Consider the following 23,819-nt stretch of genomic DNA (forward strand, 5'->3'; position numbering starts at 1 on the left):
ATGTGTGTGTGTGTATATATATAATGAAATAGACAAACCAAGTCACATTAGAAAATTAAATAAATAAGAACCTATAGACCACTCAAGTTAATTACCCTCAGAGTATTTCATCCTTAACTGTATATACATCTAATAAAAATAGAAAGTGTTCAACCTAGGCATTACTAAAATTTTTACTAATCACAGCACCAACAGTACAGTCTTTCAAGGGAACATTGTCCTGCTGTTTACAGAGAGTAGAGAATAGATGCTGCCCCCTATCCATTCCAGGGAAAGTGAACACCACCAAGTTGAGCTAGACAGAAGTGTTTTAGAGATGACAAGAATGAGGTATCACACAAATAAAGGAAATAAGACTTCTGAAAAAAATTAACCCCTTTCTGGTAGTTGCCTGAAATATTAGTGCAGTCCTGACAATATTTTGTCTAGCTTTTCTGCAGAAATGCTTATTCCATTTTGCACACCATGTGCAGGAGAACAGCTTTAACTGTCAGAGTGACCATCACAGCCAGGAAACACGACCTGAGGGCTGGATGTTTTACATCTGACAGCACCAGTAAGCAGCAGAGTTTTGTCTGAGCAACCTTATGTCAGTATTCTATCAATTTGATAGTATTGATTCTACTCCTTCCATATTTCTGTCCCCGCTAAACAAAATTTGCAAGATACTAAGAGTAAAAAGAAAATGTTATCTTATTACATCCATGATTTGAGCAAGAGCATTCCAGTATCCTCTTATGTTTCATAGATATATTTAAGATTCCCTTCACTATACCTAGATACCTAGATACCTAGAGACCACAAAAAACAGCTTGCAAAAGTTTTGTATCAGTTCGAATTCAAACATTTGTGTATGCATCTCTGAATGTAACTAGTAAAGCAGATAAAAGCAAAAGTCCTTTATTTACACCATGGTTTCAATCTCTGTTTTCCTCGTCATTTTCTTGCTATAAGAAACTACGACACAAGACCAAATTTCAATGTGGAAGTTTCCTTAAAAGAAGCACACTATGGCTTCCTGCAACAAAACAGTTAAATGCAGGAAGGTGGGTTGTGGATAACAAAAGTCCTAGGAAGGGCGAGTTTATTGATCAGAGGAGCACTTAAAAGGGGAGGCCATCAATTGCATTTAACTAACCAAAATCTTGTGGTGAGGAGGGAGATGGAGGCAGGTGAGCATCCTTTGAGATGGCCTGGGGTATCCCATCCCCCTCAGAATGTTCCCTTCACAAGGACATCAGTCTCCTGCAGCTCTCTGACCTCTGACATCCTCATAGGAGAAGATTTACATAGGACACCTGACCTATATTCAGGTGATGTAAATAACTGCTGCCTGTCCATGTGTGCATCATCACTTCAGGTATTTATTTAGGTGACCTAATGAGATGAATGTGTCCTCTCCTCCTCCCTCACTATATTCAAACAGAGCCCAGACATAAGTTTTTTTTTCACTCATAAAATGTTGCCCTGACAACAGAGTAGTTTCATAACTTTGGTTGCATTACTTAGCCTTCAGAAGATGACAAGTGAAAGAGCCACAAGTACTATTCACATGTAACTGTTAATCAGGCAGGAGCTACTACAATCAAGTTTTGCTGAGTTTGTCTCATTTGGATGGGCTGTTGAACAGCAAATAAATCCCTGGAAAATTTTTAAATGCTCTAAATGAGTGTCACAACTAGAAGTTCAATCTCTAAGCAGGGTCCCAAACTTCTGAGAAACTAATTTTTCTCATAATTAAACTAGCATCATGGTAATGCAATATTACTACCTTATCATTGAGATTGTAACTGGGAAATATTTAGGTACAAACAACCACACAGGTCATGCAAGTACAAAGCTAAACATTCCAACAATATTCTTGGAGCAATTTGGATTACAAGAATATCTTGGTCCAGTGACTGCCTACAAGAAATGTTTAATTCATACATTAGTACCTGAAAGGTTTGTTCTCCTTACTTGCTTTCACTTTATTCAAGTTTTGATTTGTTAGTTCAAGTTATGCCATTCAAAAGCTAGAAAATCCTTTCTGGCTTTAGAAAGAGCAGAGAGATTAACATTGGAAAGGTGAACAAAAATTAAAAGAAACAGACCAGCTGCAGCTGGCAATGAAATCAGAGCAGTATTTTATCTGAATTTATTAGAAAGTTCAGAACTGTTTTCAGCTAACTGGAAGTTCTATGTTTTCTGCCCATGCACCCTAAACATGCTGTGGTGCAGAAGGCAAACTTTCTTCTTTCCTGCTGATTTATTTATGTGACACCAGCATTCATGGATGCTAACATTTTCTAGTGCAGTGTCAGTCACAGACATGTGCTACACAGGGAGGAAACACCTCTCCTGGCAGATTCAGTCAATCCAAAGGCTTTTGACGTTTATAAAGTCTGCACCAGCAGGGCTGAAACACAAATGTGTTCAAAAACTTCTGGAGACATCACCTCAGAGGGAGCACGAATAATTGTAACCTCCAGTGCATCTAACCCCAGTCTAGAGGTTTGACTGTACCTCTGTGTGAGAGCTGCTCCAGGATGATCCTCAGGTGCTGCAGAACAGGGGCTGAAATGTCATATTTATAGATGTCTATTACTGGCACTTGCTGACATCTCCCAAATATTCCATCTGCAGGAAAGAGAAAAAAGAAAAGGAAAAAGACACATTTGGTTTTCTGAGAGGAAGAAGGGCGTGATGAGATGTGCATTTCCAATGTATCCTAATTATATACTGAAGGAACCTTTTAAAAGACACTTTAAAAAGCTATCAAAGGACCACTGAAGTCATGAGACAGAATATTTTCTACCAAAATAAATAAATACTGGAAAGAATATTAGCTGGAGGAATATCCTATTGTATGAGATAGGCATACAGTTTATTTTGTGAAGTATTTTCAGACTTCTGCTTCCTAAATCTTTAGATGTAAGACTTCTTTACTGACAATTCAGTGAGAGAAAATCTTAATGTTCAATGCCTACTATGATGTGGATAAAAAGTGCAGCATCCAGAAATATAAATATTAATTTGCAGAAACTATGTGGATTTGCTGAAACATTTTTAATGTGGGAGCTGTGTGTTAGGCATTGGTAAATGAGAACTGAATCCATAATGGCTAGTAAAGGCTCATTTCAAGAAGTACTCTCTAATGAATGCAATAAAAGAAAGCTCCTCACAGAACAATGAGATATTAATGTGGCCTAATTTATTTAGCTCCATTCCATTTGTCTGAAATGACAGACTCTTCTCATCAATGTCTTTTCATATCACACCTTCTAATTAATTTAGCTTCTTATTAGTCTTTATTTAGAGAATTGTTCATTTTGAGGCAAGCTTCCTGTGTATGTGTGGGAGGAACAGGGAGTTCAAACATTCAAATTACCTTTCTCCCTTTCATACAAAAGCCTAATTCAGAGTCTAGGTGCTTCACATACAATCTGACCATCTGCAATTCTGGGTCTCTGAGAAAGAAAGAGGTTTCATTTATTGTTCAAAATAGTTCTCTTCTATATAGTGATCCAAAGGAAGCAATTTAAATGCAACAAGTTTAATTAGCAAAATATTCTACTGCAATCCTAGTTTTAACACAGTAATTACTTCTGCTCTGATACTACATCTATGCTCCAAAAGGAGAACTGCATCAGATGAGCAGAAAATAAGGGTAAGCATTAATTTGCAAACGTCCATTACTTTCTGTGCTACTTTACAGAGCTAAAAGACTACAAATGGGAACTACTGGCCCAGCTGTTCACTAAACACAAATAATGGCATAAAAGAAAATAAACCAAACCAGGATGCAGAAAAAGGGCATTATTAGCCCTCACTGTTAAACACAAATACCTCATTGAAATCAGCCAACTTTTTCTTTCTTCTCCTCTCCAATCCTCCTGTCACTTACAACTGTCAAATTAAGTTAATTCAAATTAAAACCCTACATCTGAATCTAATTTTGCTATTGGAAACTAGGTTTAATTTGGAAACCACATAGACAGACAGGGTTTGGTTTTCTGACATGTAATGTGAAAAGCAGCCTAACAGCAGATTAAAATATTCATCTCTGTTTAAAAACCTGCTGCAGTTGAAAATAAGCAAAGTATATAAATATCAGTCAACTTGTAAATGGATGGATAGCAGGAATAGGGTTTTGATTCAGAAAGGAACAGAAGAACATCTCAGTGTTTAGGAACAATATTGTTCAAAATGAAACATAACCTGACACAGCCAACTGTATTTGGGAATATCACCATTACTGGCTACAAACAATTAGTACAAAATCTATGTTTACATAAACAAATAATATTCCATGCACTTTTTAGAGATAATGTAACTTAAAAATAATTCTAATCTTATTTTAGAGTCTAGAAAAGCATACACATTCAGTAAAAACAAAAGATTTTTGCATTAAGTATCATTTAGGGATATCTCCATGGATGCAAAAAGTAATTCACTCACAAACTCTAAAAGAGACCAAACCGTTTTCCTAAACTCAGAGTTTTCAGAAACCTTCAGCCTACGTCCTTTGAATAGAACAAAACCCATTTAAATTCTAAAATTAACAATTAGCACATGAGCCTGAGCTGCATTATACAATCTATCCAAAAACACTGGGACTGCTTAGGGAGAAACTGCAAGTTACTTTGGCTTTTGTACTTGAAATATGGGCATAATAAGCTTTGGAGGGGCTGCAACCACAAATAGCACTGGGCTCTGCTAAATGCAGCCCAAGGAGAGAGGAGTGAGAGCAGAATGCCCCAAGGAGTGGTTGGCAAATACCAGCTCTAAAATACAGAGGATCTTTGTGCCGGGGATTACAGTTGGACTGGAGTCGTGCAAATAATACATTTCATAGTTCAGCTGCTTTTTCTAAAAAAGTAGGAATTTTCCCAGATTTTTCTGTTTGCTTGGGGCTTTCTTTTTTTTGGTTGGAGTTGGTTTGTTTGGTTTTGGGTGTGTTTTGACTTTTTAAATATTTTTTTTAAATTAAAAAGGTTTCTGTGGCAAGATATAAGACCTAAAAAATTAAATTAAGGTTGGGCATTCAATTTTCAGGGTATCTTTTAAATAAACTTGCTTTCAATGACACAGATTGCAAGAGAAGAAAAGGCAAGGGAGAGCCATTTTACAAAGAAAAATTGTCAAAAGTGCCCCTCTTTTACTTTCAAGAAACCTAAATGGTAGATGTGGTGTCGGAAATGGCTTAGATTCAGCACAAAGTTAATTTTTACTTGAAAAACAGATTAAATTAAATTACAGCTAATACTTAAAATGTCCAGCTTAGTCTACCATGAACTATCCCAGTCACTGTGGGATTTACAGAAAGTCAGTACATGGTGCATCCTTCTGGACCCTGCTGTGCAACCAGCTGGCCTCAAACAGTGAGAGGAATGTCCAAAGCTGGGCATGAAGCAAAAAGGAGAGTGGAAAAGCTCCAGGATTTTACAGAAGATGTATCAGGGCAGAGGAAGTTCAAAGAGTGAGTGATGTTTTAATAACACCATAGCTGCTGAGAGTGTGCTCACACTGAACTTCCATTGAAGTTGTGTTAGGAGAGGGAACGTAACACGCACAGGAAACCTGCATTTTACACCAGCCCAGAATGAGGGAAGGGTGAGACTGAGCAGTAGGGACACAGGTTTGTTATTAAGGTGTTATCACTTGCTGTCAGCAAAAAGTAGAATTTTCCATAATAATATCTTAACAGTTATACTTAGACCAGGAAAAATCTGCATTAACAGCATGCTCATGTTGGCACTTAGAGAGCTGCTAGATTTGTTTCCAAATAAGAGAATAAACCAGAAGAATAATACACCCATACACCCAAGGAAACAGTGAAATGCTTCTTTATCCATTTGGCTCTTTTGCTAATAGGCTTAATATTTGAGAAGAAACACAAACATAAAATTTTACAAGCTTTTTATTTAAAATCTTGAATTTTGACAAATATTTATGTACTGAAGAGTTAGATGCCAAGATTAAAGGACACAAATTTACTGTAACTCAAATTTAAGATCTCAAATAGTGTCAGATGTCTTTTATTAAAAACAACTTCCTGAAGCATGGTATACATATTACATTGAATATTTATCAACTTCTAGTGAAAAAACCACAATGGATAAATTAAACCATGAGCAAGTCAAAACACAGGTTCTGGAAGGCTGATCATTGAGAGAGGTCTAAAAGGAAATGGAAAACACCCATCATTATTCATTATTACTGGCCATTTATCATGAATTAGTGCATATATATGACCTTCATTACCTATTGAGGAAGTACCATGTTACATTCATGATTGACATCCAGGTACTGAATTATGTAAAAGGACACCACAAAAAATATAGTTTGAAACAGTTTTGAAGAAGAGTTGATTGCACCAGTTTCTTCACTTTGTAAAGGAGATGGGCATCGAGTGCTTAAGAGGTACTAAAAAATCTTTGGAAACTGGGCAGCTGATTCATGAAGTTCTTTATAGGCAGTCATATCTCAAAAAAAAAAAGAAAATCACGTAAAAAAAAGCAGACCTTGGCAAGAAACATATCCCATCCTGGAACCACTATGTGTGGCTAATAACACCAGCAAAAAATTCTTGTTGAGTGTCTTTTGCTACTGAGCAAAGGTGTGAAGACTGGAGTTTGTCTGCAGGAAGCTGAAAGCTTGGTATATGTAAATTAAAAGGCTGTGCTGTGCAGTAATTAATTATTTAGATCTGCATGCAGTGAAACTTTCACATGGCACTGACAAGTGACCTTTGCAAAGGAGCCTTCAAGCAGATGCTTTGAAGCACCTGGTTCTTCTGCTCTTCAAACTCCTGCAGCAGCAGAAAGGAGCAGCTCTCCAGACAGCGTCAGTAGTCACACTTCAGCTTCCTCACACTAATTACCTGACAATTGTTAACAAATTAAAGTAAAGCTTTAATAAAAATTCAAGTTTTGCCCCATACTGCAGTCATTATGCTTTGCTCCTGTTAAAATGTCCACAGACCCAGTGGTGTGTGTCAAATGGCAACTTCTGCCACCTTGGCTTGCATCATTTGTGCTCTTGCAGTTAATGAGAGAAAATACTATAATGTTTTCAATGGGCATCACTCTCCAGCAACTTAACCTTCTGTAAGAAAAGAATCCTTTCTTCTCACTGAATATGGACATCACTTCACACTCCTTCCCCTAGCTAGTAGTTTAAGGTGCTGTAAGGTCCAGGACTAATAAAAAGGTCAGTGTTACAACCCACAGTAAAAGTCTGAATTGCCTACTGGAGAGATTAAATCCTTTTCCAATGGGAAGCATAATATTTGCATCTCAAAAGTCTCATGACACTGAACTTCAAGGTCACAGATGTTAAATGTTTAGGAAGTATGAAGGAGATTGTTACAGTATTTTATTCTTCTCTCCCTGCTGTTCCCCATACTTTGAGTTCCTTTTCAAAATCCCTTTTCAAAAATTAAAAAGAAAAAAATGTAATGTTACTGTTCCTTGAAGAGGACATTAAGTTCTATGCCAGGAAGATTATTTCAAAAGATATAGTCCACAAATCCACATTCAACATTTACAAGTAAAGTCTTCAGCAAACAACATATTTTTAATATTACATCTATTAAAAAAGATTTTTTCATAACTTATATCTCTACTTTAATATTCACGTTGCAAGTAAGGTAGAGCTAATGCAGATAGAGCAGCAGTGGCTTCTGCAGTGTCATTTCTCATACAGTGTTTTGGAAATGTGAGTCCAGTGCTTCCAACAGCAAATCCTGCAGTGGTTGAGCAGAAAAGCTGCTGTCTGCAATCAGGGGGAGAGCAGCCTTCCAAGGGGCAACCTCCCTCTGCTCAACTTTTAAAACCTTTTCGTGATTTTATTTTGCTTATCTCCGTAGTCCCTGCTTGTTTTCCTCAGTGGCCCTTGGCTGTTCCCGTTTAGGAGCAGTAATAGTGGCATCTAGTGGACAGGGATCAGTCCTGGAGCACAGGCTGCTCACCCCCTGAATTCCCAGCTTCCAGATCCATCCGGCTCCATCCCAGGACAGAACCAAGCACCTCCAGCCACCTTCCTCCCACGCTGTCCTTCCCTGTCCTGATGGCTGACAGGCAGGTGGAAGACTTTAATGCAGCTATTTAAAACGTAGAGATTTGATTTTAAAATTAAAGGCTACCATATTTGTTTCTAGAAATGAAGCATAATAAAGACAAGTAAGGAAAGTGCACTGAAACTGTTTAACAAGAGTATGTGGTGGCATCCTGATTTTGCTACTGTGTGAGGCATAAAACATTATGCAATAAAAGTAAATCCTCAGCTTCAAGGAAAACACAGCATATTCTTGTAGATTTATTTTGCAAATATAATAGAAGCACCATAAAAATCAGAAAACAATAAAGTAGGACAGTCTAAACATGATCTTTTTTATTCAACAAAAAAAATTGCCATGCAGTGGGTAACTAAGTGTCCAGTAAATCTTCTCTTCAGCAACTGAATAAACTGCTGCTTGGAAGGCAAAGGTAACTTTAAAAATTTCTGCTGCAATCCAGATCACCACATAGTCCTATAAAAGAACTCTAACAAGATTTCATGCCTCTTCTCACCTCTCTGGACCCAGATATTTAAGGAAAAAGGTGGATAGCTGGTCTACTTTGAAAAATTCCCCAAACCTGAAACCCCTAATATTTCTGCTGACTACAAGAATTGGGAAGGATGTTAGTGGTTAGGAAAGTGCTCAGATTGAAAGATAAAAGCTAACATTAACAGGAGCATTAGTTAGCTGTTGTGCAAATACTGCGATAGGGCTGGGATTTGCAAAGCTCCAAACCATTCTGAGGCATGAACAGTTCCTCTGGGTATTTATGGTCCCCTTGTCTCAAGGAGTAATTCTGACTGTTCTGGAGGAACTTACAGTCAGAATTACAGTCAGTAATTCTGACCCTAAGTCCTTCCTTAAAAAAAAAAAAAAGAGAGAAAATATATAATCTTCAACAGAAGAGAAATTTAATTTCAGTAACTATTTCTGTGTTAACCTGCTAATTTAAGTGCTGGATTTTACAGTTCTAAAGCATTACACACACTTAGAGGTTTTTTTAAGTTACAACAGAAATATGTAAATTTTAGAGAAAGTAACTAAAAAAATCCTCAGTACAGCAAAAGGAGGGAAGGAAAGGCCTGTGAAAAACTGAGTTCCAGGCTAACAAAGCAAGAGGAGAGCAGGCCTGCCATGAAGGAAGTGCTGCCTGCTTCCAAAAAGCCCCTAAGTTATTCAGCAAAGGGAATGAGAGGTCCAGATTTCAATGCCTACTTTATGTGCTTCAGAGCACAGAAATGAAGCTTAACAGGTCACACTTAGGCCTTGCAAACATTGAAATAAAGGCCATGCCTTGGGAGGAGAGGGCAGGATGGACTTTAGGGAAAGGAAAAAGTAGAGATTAAAAGAAAGCAAGTCTTAACATTCTGCTGCTAGAGCTAATGTTCAAGCTGAATAATGCTTCAATAGCTTGGTACTTCTTAGAGAACCACACTTGAACTTTCCACAGCTTAGGTAACTACATGGCTTGAAAGTTATGTTTTGGCTTTGTGATGAGGATAATAAAGGATCAGAAAATGGTGTCTGAATCAACATCTTCCACATCCAGATAACCACTGCAGTCTGTAAGCCATGGAACCATCGGCCTCTAATTCTGATCAGAGGCAAATCCAGAAAACCTTTGAGGAAAAAAGCCCAAGAAATTCTAGTTGTAATATGTTGAGAGGGCTTTTCCAAGCAAAGCTATGCCTTCAGTATTAGCTGTGATGCTTCTAAGAAAAAAAAGCTTGCAATCAAAATTCTCTGTGCAGCAACTCCCTTTCTGGTCGATACTGGTAGTAAAGAAAAAAGAGAGGAATTATTTAAACATATAAATCCTCCTCCAAGAAGGTAAATACTTTAAATTCAAGTATAAATCAAGTGTTAGTAGGCTTACAATAAAGCTATCTTTTCCTTTAACATGTTAAGTCACTGGACTGCAAGATTAATATGCAGGTTTGCCATACACTACTAGCTCAATACTGAGAAATCTAAGCCATGTGCCCTCCCCTATTTAGAAAAAGCCTTTTTTCCTAGAAAAAAAAAGACAGAATTCTGCATCAAATTATGACCACATCATTATCAGAAAGATATGAATAAACTAGAGAAGTTCAGGGAAAAATGAAAGAAAGGAGGCAGTCACATAGAGCTTTAAGCATTGAACTACCTGATTCTTTACAAGAAACACTAAAAGTTTATGCAACCTGCTTGATTAATTATTTATGAAATTATTTTGAGAAATGGAGTGAAAAGACATAAATGAACATTCTGAATCAGAACAAGTTTCAAGCAGGGAGAAACTATTCTGGAGCTGTTCAGCTCCCTCCTGGAAGAGTAATAGAGCTCCTATTGCTTGCACTGTTTAAAATTAAGCCAGAGCAACAAGGAATGGTGAACAATTGAAAATGAACATTTTTTTTTAAATTTATTTACCCTATATTTATTTGTGAATAGAGGTTACTGGAGGGACGAAGAATTTGTTTATGGAATCAATGAGATGCAAATATACTAATGCTTATTTATGTACACTAATTTTCCAAGTATCACTGAGATGTACTTCAGTCACTTCAAGGATCCCCATTACATTTTTGGTTGGTGCCAAGAACCACTTTGGTGCTGGCAATGTCTTCACTGTGTGATCAGACTGTAGCTGCTCTTGCATCTGTATTCCCAAGGCAAAAATAACTCTGCAAGGAAACCTGTTCAGCAAAATGCACTTCTGCATTAATTTTAATTTTGTATTAAAAACAAAGTAGTGAAAGTTTTAACTTGTCCTAAGTGCCAAGAGTTTGTATTTTAAGAGTTGGTTATTATGTGTTTGCAGGAGACTCTGCTCTCATGAAAACATGACTAATGACCATTCCATTCATATTCACAGCTGCAGTGTCTAATAGAGCAAACTAGGTTTATTTCTGTCCTTTGCCAAACTAGAAGCTTTCTAGATCTTTGCAGGACAATATTTATTGAGACAGCAGATTGCTTTTGTAAGCTGAGTTACTGAATTTATTCCTAAATGGAACTGACTTCAGACGTGCATGGAATTATATTAAAAAAGATCTCCATCTTTTTCCCTAGTTACCAAATATTTTTAAAAATTATGGAAAATTATGTTATGTGAACCTGAAAACATCAGCAGAAAAATTAAATGTGATCCTTTGGGGAGGGGAGGACAAATCCTTCTAAAGAAGGATAACTTCAGAGTGCTGCACCCTGGGGTCTGATTAAACTGTTTGGAGCTATCTCAGAAATCTCTACACCTTGCTCAAGTCTGAACTACAACTACAGAAGCCACAGCACATCAAGGTGCCTCTGGCAGCTTAGGCTTGGGCCCTGGAACAGCCAAGCACCTCATTCAAACTTTGACATCAGGATGCCCACGTTTCAACTGAACAGTTTGAAGAACATGAAAAATCTGACATTTTTCAAGAAAACTGTGCTTTGAAATAGCTAAATATGATTCTACATACCTCAGACCACCTATCATAAGCTGCATCTAGAAAAGTTATTTCTGTTACAACTAATTTGAGGTCCTGACACAGTTTTTCCCCCACTGTGGGACAGACCTGGAGCACTGCCTGCAGCTTTGCTGATGGCAGCAGGTGAAGGGCAGCACATGTTACAGTCCTCCTTGCCTGGGTCAAACCCCAGGGTTCAGCCTGAGACAATGTGAGGGCAAAAGCACAAAGAAGCTTTGGGGATATATGGAACATATAACAGCAATAAGTGGGAACCAGGAGGTGACATTATCCAGTGTGCAGCATTGGTAAAGTCAGCATGGGAATGCAGAATTCTGCTGTCCAAATCTGAAGATGAATGATAAATTTTGGAAAGGACATTGAGAGAGGCAAAGGAGATTATTTATGGGCTGGAAAAAGCCCTGTGGTGAAATGCCTTTTCCAGCACAGAAGTCCCCAGCACAGCAGATGATCTTTAGTCTCTCTAAGTAAGCCTGCAGACAGATGGAAGGATACAGGAAAAGGGATTGGGAACAGGGCTGTGAGCAATTTCAGAAATTCTCCTCAGTTTTGTGTCCTACTATTCAAAATAACTTTTAAGACCAGAAATATCTGAAATTATGATAGGAAGGGATCTGAAAAGCAAGATTTCTTTTGCTTTTGCAATGTGTACAGAGACCCCTCAATATATGTGATATGTGCAACCCCAAATTGCTTCCTATTTTACTCACAGAATACATACAACTCACACAAAATACCTAACATTTGTACATACTTGTAGCTTATCATGGGCTTTTTAAAATACTGTATACAATTAAAACCCATTATTTACCTGGACTTTGGGGGCTGGATTTAAACTGCTCACATCCTGAGAATATCCTGCAACTGGAGTTATCAAGTACAGAAGTTGTACACTCAGCACATATACTTAAAAGAAGATAGAATAAATAAAAATAATTTTGAACAAAATATTCATGCTACAAAAGGATGAAAAAAACCATTCATCATAGATACAAAATAAAAAACTTGAAAGCCAGGACTTCAGAATCAGCAAAATAACTCAGTGAAATAATATTTTACTAGTGAGCATCAAACTGTATCTTTCTAAATATCTTCCTAATACTATATTGCTTATGAGGTGCCAGATTCTTGATTGGAGTAACAAGACCACACAGAAAATATTAACTCTGTTTGTTGTTGCTTCCCCCATTCCAGCAGAATGTTCTTCCAGCAGAAGCCATCCCTGTTTTTTAGAATGTTTTGATAGATCTAACAGAAAGGGGTTGCAATCCTACCTGAAGGAAAATGCCTCTACTCAAACTCTGCTATTCTGAAGCTTCTGCTGCATTATTTACAACAATCACACACATTTAAATGATACTGCTGAACTCAGGACATTTATTAGATGGATAAGTATTCACTCAGATCTCTGCACACAGATGATTTTCTTAAGCATGTCAACTCAAGAGTTTCACTCTTTTGCCAGTGCTTTGCCATTCCCCTCTTATCCAACAACCAGCCCAGCCTATGCTCCTGGTCTGGCCAACAGAGAGGTCTGCAAAGGGCCAGCAGATCCAGGGTGGTGGTGTGGGCATCACCAGAGACCTCCCCAAGGTCAGAAACACAAACAGAACTGCAGACTCTCTTATGAAAGCAAAGGGATAAGCCAATATTTTTAAAATGGGAAAGGAAACAGAAATGCAAATCTTGAGGAAGGAAAAAGTCACCAGCTTCTCTCCCTAGTCATATTTCAGCACTAATTTTCCAGTCAGCAACAATGCTTCTGTCATGAAATGTAATGTGGGTATACTGAAACCAGAGAGATTTCCAAGCCATGTACAGACAGAAGCAGATTTGGTGTATCCAATGTTTTTGTTTAATATACAGTAGCATTTTCTCTAAAGACATCAACCAAAATTGTCCGGTTTTATTTTTTAATCCAACTTCTGCATGCCTAGTAGCTGCAGTAATGTTACTTTATAGCTCATGTATTCTTTAAATGTCACTGAGAACAGCAGTAAGAGAAAACTGTTACTAATATTTGCTACTACCTTCAGTGTTTATGAATGTTCAGTGTAGCAACAGGACATCCCATTTCTCTCACATCTGGAGCACCACCCTTTCAAATAAAAATGTTCATCCCTAAGCCAAGGAACTACAGTCCATAAAACAACCTGCAAAATTTCAATAAATTCAAGACTTCAACGTCAGCAGCCGAAGTGTTTTGCACAAATTTCATTTGCTGCAAAGTTCATATTCTGCCCAAACCACTGACTGCTGTCATATTTGGTGCAACTTGTTATGGGTGGAAAGATAAGCAGCAGGGCAGCAAAAAGAGGAGGTTTATCTCTGGCAGCTAATCTCCTCAATCAACAGCACTCAGCTCTGCTTAACAGCCGTTGCCAAGAAACGGGGACCAGCTTTTCTTATCGGCTTCATAATGTTTCATTGACTATTCAGACTAGAATAGAAAGCTGTGACACTCAGGGTTATAAGCAGCACAAAATGAAAATGGCATATTATGTGGTATGAAGAAGAGAAGTCTTTTAGCCCTCACCTTATCTGGACAGTGACTGTTACTCAGGAAAAAAAATCATCTATCATTTTCTGCTCTGCTTATTTTAATATCACAAAACAAACAGAAAAATATACCTACATAAATAAGATTACTTTTTTAACATTGTTGGCAGGTCCTCAGCAATTCACTGACATCACTGATACCTCTTATACAGTAAGACAAGGGTTGTGTAGATCCCCTATTACATTACTGAAAAGCAAGTATTGACTGCTTATTCTAAAGCTATTGCAGCAACTTCAATGCTTTGGGGTACTTCCTCTCATAGAAGCAGGGATGTTCCTCAAACCTTGATAACTGCTACCAGAGTAAGAAAATCCATGCAAAACCAACAACATTTCTTTTAGAGTATCACTGCTCTTCTCTCCTCTCCATTTCTGCACAGATTTTGATTCTCAGGCTTACTATTGATACTCTTCATGTACTTGAACAGGAATAAAAAGACTTTATTGCATCTGTTCTGATTATGAGTTTTTAGTATAATAACCTTTCCTGAGTATCTAGTAACTAAAATTTAAATCTGGGGCCATCCAGATTCATGATGAATTGTAACTGTCATTGTATTTGCATCTTATAATCAGCATATACAGAATATCATTATCCACCACAGGAAAAAGTGGTAAAAAAAGTAAAAGAAGACGCTTAGACACATTCACTGCATCAGAATGAATCACCTAATGAAGTATGTCCAAAATTAGAAAATATATGTGTTTACCTTTTTTCTACCCCAATAAATGACTAACCATCCTCAAGGCTACATATCCAGTGGGCAATGAACCCTCATATTAATAGATGTCCAGAAACTGAAAGGAATATCCTGGAACAAATTTTACAGTCATGGAATTCTCTACTTTTCACACAAAGTTTAGGTATAGACTTAAGACAAATATTCATAAGCATTTAAGGCTGCAAGTTCTTCTGGAGGATGTCAAGTTACCCAGTCTCTTTCTGTACAAGCTCCAATGCACCAAGTTGCTATTCAAGATATGCCTAAATTTCCATTTATTGCAAGCCTCCCAGGGGCTACTGGAACATTTTTATGCTTAAACATAACTACTTGCTTAAGCAGTTGTCTTTACTGAAGCTTCAGGCTAGCACAGCTCTCTTGTTTTTTCACAGTTCTAGGAAAAAAACACAAAAAATTACAAGCACTTGCAAAATGCTTCTAGGACCATACCACACCCTTCAGGAAATGTTAAAGCTTTGCTGTAACACAGAGCCTGTGGGATGAAGATTTACTGAGGTAGAAACACAAATTTTTTTGGCATTGATGTTTCCTTTGCAGATGTGATTTTGAAGTACTGCCCATGCTTGGGCTGAAGTGCTTTGTGTGGTTGTGGTACAGTGGGATGGGACCCTGGGCTCTTACACTGTCTGGGATAGATGAATTCATTTCACAAAGGTATAATTGTTGTCCTTTCAGTGACAAATAACTTCTGAATTATCCTCCCAAAGCTCACCACACTCATACTAGTAAAACTGCAGTTTTATCTAGACAATGTCCTTAGGTTATCAGGTGCAGGCTGATCAACTTCTCCATTTCCTTCCATTTTTTATTATTAATGAGAACAGACAATTTTCAAAAAAGTAAAAGTATTCTTTCTAAGAACAAACAAAGGCAGCATTTCTTTTCATTATAAATGGCCTAATTTTTATAAAGAAGTGTTTTTAAGTCTGACACATTTTACCAAACCTTGCATACAAGATTGGACAAGTAATTTAGGAGTGTACTTGTGACAGATTTACTCCAAAGATACCAAAGAAGCACATGTTGTAGCTGATTTGGCTAAATTAAAATCTAAGTCAATAAATTGAAGAGATAAATACCTTGATATGAATAAAAGCATGAGATGGCTGGATTAACCATAACAAAAGAACAAACTAAAAAAAAACTTCATGGATTCAGCCTTAGCTGAGGTGCTTCTATCACTTTGCATCCAGTTTGGCTTTTTAGCTAATGAACACTAAGTGGAGGTGTTACATCTATTTTAACTTACTTGATGACAATCATAAAGAGAAGATTCAAGTAGAGAGGTACTGGGTTTTCTTCTATCAGTCAAATAAGTAAAATCATAAACTTGAATCTATTGCTTTATCATTAATTGAATATATTTGAAATTACTACTGTTTAAATAATTTGGTTTTATTTATGTTTAATTTTTGGTGTGAAAACACCAAAATATGTTTTCAAATAGTTTTGCTTCACAATACTTCCATGAAGATATATAAACCATAGGGGAAAAATGGGCACATTGTTAATTTTGGTTCTTCACACTTTTGCTTTTTGCACTGAGGCAGGGAGTGACTGTGAAGACCTTGGTCATGGAGAGCTGACAAGCTTCATTGGAAGCAAATGATGGTACAGACTGAAAGAAGCAGGGTGTGTTTCAACCCTTTAGCTCAGAAGCAAATGAAGCCTGACAGAGGAGAGGTCTCCAGCTATGACCACACACTGCCACACATAAAACTCTGCAGGTGATTGCAAGACTCGAGTTTCAAACCCCACCAAGAAGGGGTCCCATCTTGGGGCCAAGTGCTGTCATGTAAGGATGGATACATCCTGAAGTTACTTTTTAAAATATTACTACCAGAAAAACTACTAATTCTCTGGCAGTTCATAAAGAGCATCCTATCTCAAAAATCCATTTAAATTTCTTTGAATAATGTATAATTGCTCCCTTACTCCTGTGCCATATCAGTAGTGACATTCCATTTGAATGTTCACGTAAGGATCCCTAAGGGCCAGGTCTTAAAAGCTGAGCACAGACACTTAAGGAGCAGAGGAATAAAAATATCAGATAAGCACAGACATGGAGATTCACAATTTTGTGTGTGCATAAAATCAGTCTCACAGGTTGTGTCACAGGCAAGTAAATACTAACTGCACATGCAGATATGGGAAGCATTTCCATATTCTACCCATAGAAGATGGGTAGACCAAAACCAGGGCAGAGATTACTGCTATTGTTTTGACTTCTATCTGGTAGAGATTCTGTTCCAAAACTGTAATTTTAAAATCCCTGTTGTGTTGTTTCTGTCCCTTCATGGTTTTGTACCTGAAGCAGAAAAAAGGAGGAAGGAACTGGCTGTATAGAAACCAATGCTACTAAACAGAGAGTGGAATAAATAATTTTGCAAAATAACTGGGGGGAAAAACTTACTTCATCTCAAGTGTGAAATATTATACTCAAACCCAACAGTAATTACAGAGATGTACAGTTTTCACACAGATCCATCAGTAGCCATCATTCAAGCAGAAGCATTAGAAGTGCCCTCTTCTTACCCACAGGCAACGCCTTGTGCTAAGCTGCCTCCCTACATTTAAGGAATTGATTTTAACAGCACTCTGGGTTTGTGTTTCTTTTTTTTTCTTTTCTTTTCTTTTTTTTTTTTTTTGTGTGTGTGTGTAAGAAGGCTTCAGAATAATTTCTACAAAACCAACATGGATCATCTTTAATTACTGCATTGCAACCAGAGCTATTTAAAAACCCAGTCTCAGCAAAGTAGATGACAAACATTAATGAGCAGTAATGCACACATGGTATTGTAAATGAAAGGATAATGAAAGCAATTTATTTGAAAATTAAAATATTATTAAGAATGGCAGTCTATACTAGGACCCAGATGCCAACAGAAAGCAACCAATGTTCAAGCAGACTGTCATTAATTCAGGAACCATACGAAATTGCTTTCATTTCTTTGACAGTTTTTAATATAAAGTATCTTAACTAATAGGCAGCACATATACCCTGGAAGCCACAAGACCTATGGAGATTTTTAGAAGAAATTAAGAACAGCACAGGGAAAGTCTCCAAGAGGAGACTCTCCAAGAGAGAAAGAGAGTGGAATACACTTGGAAGCAATTTCTGCTTTTAGGAAGGATGAATTACACTCTGCATAAGTGCCTCTCTACATTGGCTGTGGACAGCCTGTCAGTTCCCAGCTCACACTCAGCAGAGAGCCTGAAGTGAGGTCAGGTGAACCTGGAGCAGATGTCCAAAGCAGATGCTCACATGAACATGAACAGGACAGGGGTAAGCCCAAAAATCAGGTGCACTGACTTAGCTAAATGCATGCAGAGGAAATCTAGAAGCAATTTGGCCACAATATAATTTTCTCCTTCATATGTGTTAAAAAGCCTTTCTGAGATTATGCATGTATGCTCAGGATCTAAATTGGTTTCCATCTGCACAGTGTGGAATGCTAGTTCAAGTATCCACCACTTCAAGGACCTCTGAACTTTTCTCCAAATCCGAGTATAAAATACCTTGAAAACATGAATTATTATTATGTATTAAAGTGAAAATGCTCTTTTCTTTTTCGAAGTATGTGCCTACTCCAAGCTGACACTGACACAACAACAAACCACACTCAGAAGGCTGCTATTAAGTTGTCACATATACTCATATTTAAGCATTCAAGTTTGAAAATTTCAACTAAAATAACTTCCTCAGAGACAATACATCAGATGGGCTTGAGTTCCACAGCCAAGTACTAGACTGTAAGACTCCAAGATCTACAAATATATCAGGATGCATGGAAAAATTCATTCAGAATGGTTTCTCTTTTATAAAAAAGAGCAAAGCTGAGCAAAGCCAAAGGATGCTCCATCCTGAGGGTTCTAAGCCCACTGGTTTTGTCCCAGATGCAGCAGGTCAGGTATGGAACATTTATCAGTCCAATTTCAGAAATTAAACATAGCTGTTTGGATAGATGTTCTCAAGATCAAGCTCCTGCTAAGACACACCTTCTGTTACTTCATAAATGTATTACCTGGACCTAACACAGCACAACCAGCTGCTCAAAACAGGCAATTATACCTGGAGTGCTGTGTGCAGTTCTGGGCCCCACAACTTAAGAAGGATGTGAAGGTCCTTGAATGCATCCAAAGGAGGACAACAAAGCTGGTGAAAGGGCTGGAAGGTGTTTCTTATGAAGAGCAGGGAAGGATTTTGGGTCACCCCAAAGGGTAAGCTTGTTGTTCTCTAAAGCTTCCTGATGAGGGGAATGGAAAGGGATGTGCTGAGTTTGTTTCCCTGAGATCCAGTGATGGGATGCATGGGAATGGTTCAAAACTGTGCCAGGGAGGGTTAGAGTGGAAATTAGGAATCATTTCTTTGCTGAGAGGGTGGCCAAGCACTGGAACAGGCTCCCTAGAGAAATGTTTGATGCTCCAGGCCTGTCAGTGTTTAAGAGGCATTTGGAAAATGCCCTTAACAACTTTTTTGGTTTTACTTCTGATCAGCCCTGAAGTGGTCAGAGTGTTGGACTGGATGATCCTGTAGGTCTCTTCCAACTGAAATATCCTATCCTAAGCTCCACAGCAGAACAGAATACTCTGCTACTATGAACAGCATTTTGTTGTATATCTAATGAAATGCTTGTACAGTGTTCACAAGATATGTAGAGTATGGGAAATCAAGGTAACCAGTCAATAGCTTCTTTCATTATCCTCTTTCTTGAAAATATTTCATTTTATGAACATAAATAATTTATTCCTCCAACAAAAGACATACCAGAAAAAATCAAATTTCATCAATATGGCTCCCAAGAAATGCTATTTTCCACTCTCTCTAAGGCATGAGGAGAACTTATGCACAGTAAACACAAATCCTCCTATCAAGGTTATAGACTATTGAACACTGAAGGTATATTCCATCCATTTTTGTCCTGGATATTACATAAGGTATGTATTTATTATAACTGCAGAACTAAGTATTTAATTATCCAAAACCAAACTGGCAAGATTTTAGGGGTAAGAGTGGCACCCCAGCTGAGCTGCACTTGTATCTTCTCACCACTAACAGCACAGAAAAGACAAAGAAAACAGTTTTATCTGCAGAATTCCTTGTATTAACAAAAGGCTACTCCCTGGCCAGAATAGATTTTCCCCCACACCTCTTTTTTTGCATTGCCTTAGATATTACTAAATTTTAAAAAGATTCCCAGAATTTTCAGCTTCTAATTATTTCTTTTCTGTCTGTCAAGCCAATCACTCATATCTTCTTAAAAACTGCTTCGATCTCTGTTCAAACAATGCCACTTTTGGGTAGGTGACAAGGGCTAATCATCAATGAAAAAAATATAAATAGAACCAATGGCTGCTTAAAACTATATTTTAATCCTTAGGAAATCCACTGGGATATTAACAAAAGATGGTTTTGTCTGCAAAAAGGCATTAACATAGCCATTTATAAAACTAATAGGAAAGCGAGCAGTGCTCCAGTAATAATGAAAGTACACTGCAGAATAACATTATGGAAATAGGATACCAAATTGAAGAATTGACCTTGGGGCCCTGGCTTATCCTGGATGAAGATGACTTGTGAAATGAAAATTTGGCTGTAATTTGCTCTTGCTTTCCCTAAAAGGTTGAAGGCATTTCTATTTCAAATGAATAAAATGACTGTTAATTTCCTAGCATTAAGCAGGATATTCTTAAATATAGACATTTAAGGGGTTTGAAATATATTTTCAAGTCTTATTCTTAGAAAACTTGAACTGGTTTTCTTTGATTTCTACCATAGTCAATTTCTAACAGTTAATTTTTAAATCTCCAGGGAGAAATGTGTGCTACAGCTGAATCAGTTGGATGCACTAAAGTATCAAGTGTTTATTCTTAACAGGATACATCGGTCTGAGCATTTGATACTATAAATGAAGATGAACTACAGAATATGAGGATATTCCTTCAAATAATCATATCACTTTCAAATAATGGTAAATAATTATTATCTGTTACAGAAGAAAACAACAGCTAAAAATATGAGCTTGATAGCTTTGTTTAACATGAGACATTAAATTTTGGGCACCCATTTCAGGGAATGGGAAAATTTAGTCTCAATATGGTGGCTGAAGCCAGAACTGAAATAATTCAAAACAAAGCAGAAGTTATGGGAGGATAATACAAAGTCAAAAATTTGCATAAAGGACTGTTTGTGAAGGTAGCAGGCATATATCAAATACCACCAAGAATCACAAAGGAGAGGAACATGTGCTGTAAGATCCACAAGTCTTAAAACGTGCCTTTTACATCATTAGTTTTAATAATTGGTATCACTGTAGTGCCTAGCATCCTCAGTAATTGTTCAGGGAATATGTTTAAAATACAAATATACAACAAAAAAACCCCACCATCTCTATATATTATTGACACATAACTGTATGTGTGTCTCTCTCCCTCTCTCTCTCTGTAGATATAGATATATATAACATGCATTTATAACATAAATATGTAATTTACATATTACATACCCATATGAAATAAAATAAAAATCTAAAATACTCTCCCCTCAAGGAGTATTTATGGCATTCAGACACAGAAACATGAAGTAAGAGCTTGGCAATACTAGGGAGAATGGCAAGTAACACTGAACACAGCCCAGTTCCCAGAGCATACTTTGTATGCTCCACAGAGGAGCATTTCAAGAAGGAATCTGAAGGACATCTTTAAGTCAGCTCATGAGTGGTTACAAACAGCATCTGTCAAACGTGGTGGGTATGAGGGAGAAGGGCAAAGGTGCTTATTTGAAAATGAATACAAAGAAGAGAAATCCTGAAGCAACTGGTAAATCAGAAAAAGGAATTAAAACCTGTATTACAAAAAAGAAAACTAATACATTCAGAGTCTGTATTCAATATAAGAAAAAAAATTCTCAAATTACATGTCTAAGCACAAAGAATTTAAATTTGTTATTATTTTACCAAATCTCAAATTTAAAAAAAAAATAGCAACCTCTTAGGAGATGTTACTATTCAGTATTATTTTCACTTGTTCACTACAGTGGAATCAAGCGCAAACAAAACCTTTCAGAAAACCATGATTTCTAGGACAATAGTATTCAGTAGCAGCTTACCAAACTCTCTTAAAAATATATTTTTTCTTGTTTCATTCCACAGTAAATTAACATTTGACCTAATTTCTTTACACCAAAGATAACTGGGTAGTTCATAGGCTCCAGAATTTCAAGGCACACCTGTAGGAGTCAGTGCACCTCTGGTTGGCTTTGCCTAGACATGGATCACTCTGTGCTGCTCAGATGCAGGGCCACACAGTGAGTCCCAGGCATTTCTGCAGCCCCTATGGCCAGGTATTTTCAGGAAGACAGCATAAACAGCAGTGGATATTGATTCTCTCCAGAATGTTTTCCTTGAGACATGTAAGCCTCCCACAAGTACCTGACAGCATTAACAGAAGTGCAATTTTGTTAGCAACTAAGTTTAAAGCCAAGCATAGGATGAGAAAAGTGAAAGGAGTTTCCTCTGTGTTGCATATAACACATTTCCTCTGATATAAAAATATAGCAAGCTTCACCTTCTCACTGTTTTGTTCAAAGTTCCTATCTGGAAGGTGGCTCCAGATGTCTTGGAAGAATCCTCTAAGCCTGGCTCTAAACCTGCTCATGAATCATTAGTTCTAATGCTAATGCTGGCCTTAAACAAACCTTTTATCTCCTTGGTCCTTTATCAGCCACAGGCTGACAGATATCAGCTACATCACCCTGTATCACCTGCCTATCTGGCATCATCTCTCAAGTGTAATGTGAAAGGCTAACTAGGATGCCCTCCTCCAGTTTCCTCATTGATTAGAGACTTCACTCTCCAACCTTATCAACAGCCTTTGTTTTCCCATCCTCCAGCTTCACCTAAATTTTCTTCAATACATTTAAAAGAAAATGTCCATATGGGTATTACAGGTGATGTTTTGTTAATGTTATGCACAATGTTACTTGTTTCTCTCTTCCTCCATATCCCAGATAGATGCATTCTAAAAATGTTCATGGTTTTTCATAATAACACTGTAGTAAATAAATGAAAATTACATACAAGCCCTTCTCTCTCACCATTTCCAAATGGGAATATTCTAATAATAGTCAAATTTTTAGTCCCTGGCTGTATCAACTTTCATTCTGTACTATTCATATGAGGTTATCATTCTACTTCTCACAGGTGCACACTCTTTTCATTGTAATATTCTTCTTTTTTTTTTATGAAGAAAGAAGCACTGTTTCCAGATAATACTATATTAATATTGGCCCTAAAGTAAGAATATAAAGAGATCTTTTAGAAAATCAATTCTCCAGAAATTCTTTTACAAAGCTCAGTCCAAGTATTTCTCTCATTAATACTTCCCATTGACATATTCCATTAAGACATTGTATTCACCTTATACAATTCCTTCAATAGACTTTGTACTCTGAAATTTAAATAAAAGTTTCTTACATTGACCAACCAATGCTCTGCTGACTTCCAGTTGATGCCATTGCCTCCATTTCCTGTCTAGAAACTTAGTTCTCCTCCAAAAATAAGAGGACAAAGCAAAGCAAAGTTTTTCAGGTTATTGGTATGATTCATCTTGGGTGGATTTATATTATTGTGTTCCCCTTTAGCTCAGATCCTATTCTCCAGCTTGTGTTTGCCCTCAAACATAAGCACAACTAACTCTGCTGCTCCTGTGCTGCTGTCTCTACAACACCTGCTGCCAGAACCACCATCCTGCAAAGTGGAACAGAGATTATACAGCATCAAGTCCCTTACATGGGTTTTCCTTTACTTAGATCAATTTCTGGTTTTGCCAGTGTTTAGTCATCTCAGTTAATGTCAACCATTAAAAAAAAAACCCAAAGCATTAACAGAAACGTGGTATTTTCTCCTTTGACAACCTTCACTGGGATGAAAGCAGTTCAGCTGGCAAATCTGTTGCTGTCTTATCACCTGGAATATTAACTGGCAATTGTAGGAACTGCAGCTTTGTACATCTCCTGTC

At 37.3% G+C, this 23,819-nt stretch overlaps 1 protein-coding gene across 2 annotated transcripts in view; it reads right to left on the reverse strand.

Annotated features, from left to right (window-relative positions):
• The window catches only part of PTPRN2 (protein tyrosine phosphatase receptor type N2), a 636,599-nt gene that overhangs the window by 473,048 nt on the left and 139,732 nt on the right, over window positions 1-23,819 (reverse strand). For both annotated transcript variants that reach the window (XM_030971071.1, XM_030971072.1), the window contains one exon: window positions 2,506-2,619. In XM_030971071.1, coding sequence (XP_030826931.1) covers window positions 2,506-2,619 — 114 coding nt within the window. The remainder of the gene's footprint in view (window positions 1-2,505; window positions 2,620-23,819) is intronic.

Source organism: Camarhynchus parvulus, chromosome 2 (assembly GCF_901933205.1).
Source record: "Camarhynchus parvulus chromosome 2, STF_HiC, whole genome shotgun sequence".
NCBI lineage: Eukaryota > Metazoa > Chordata > Aves > Passeriformes > Thraupidae > Camarhynchus > Camarhynchus parvulus.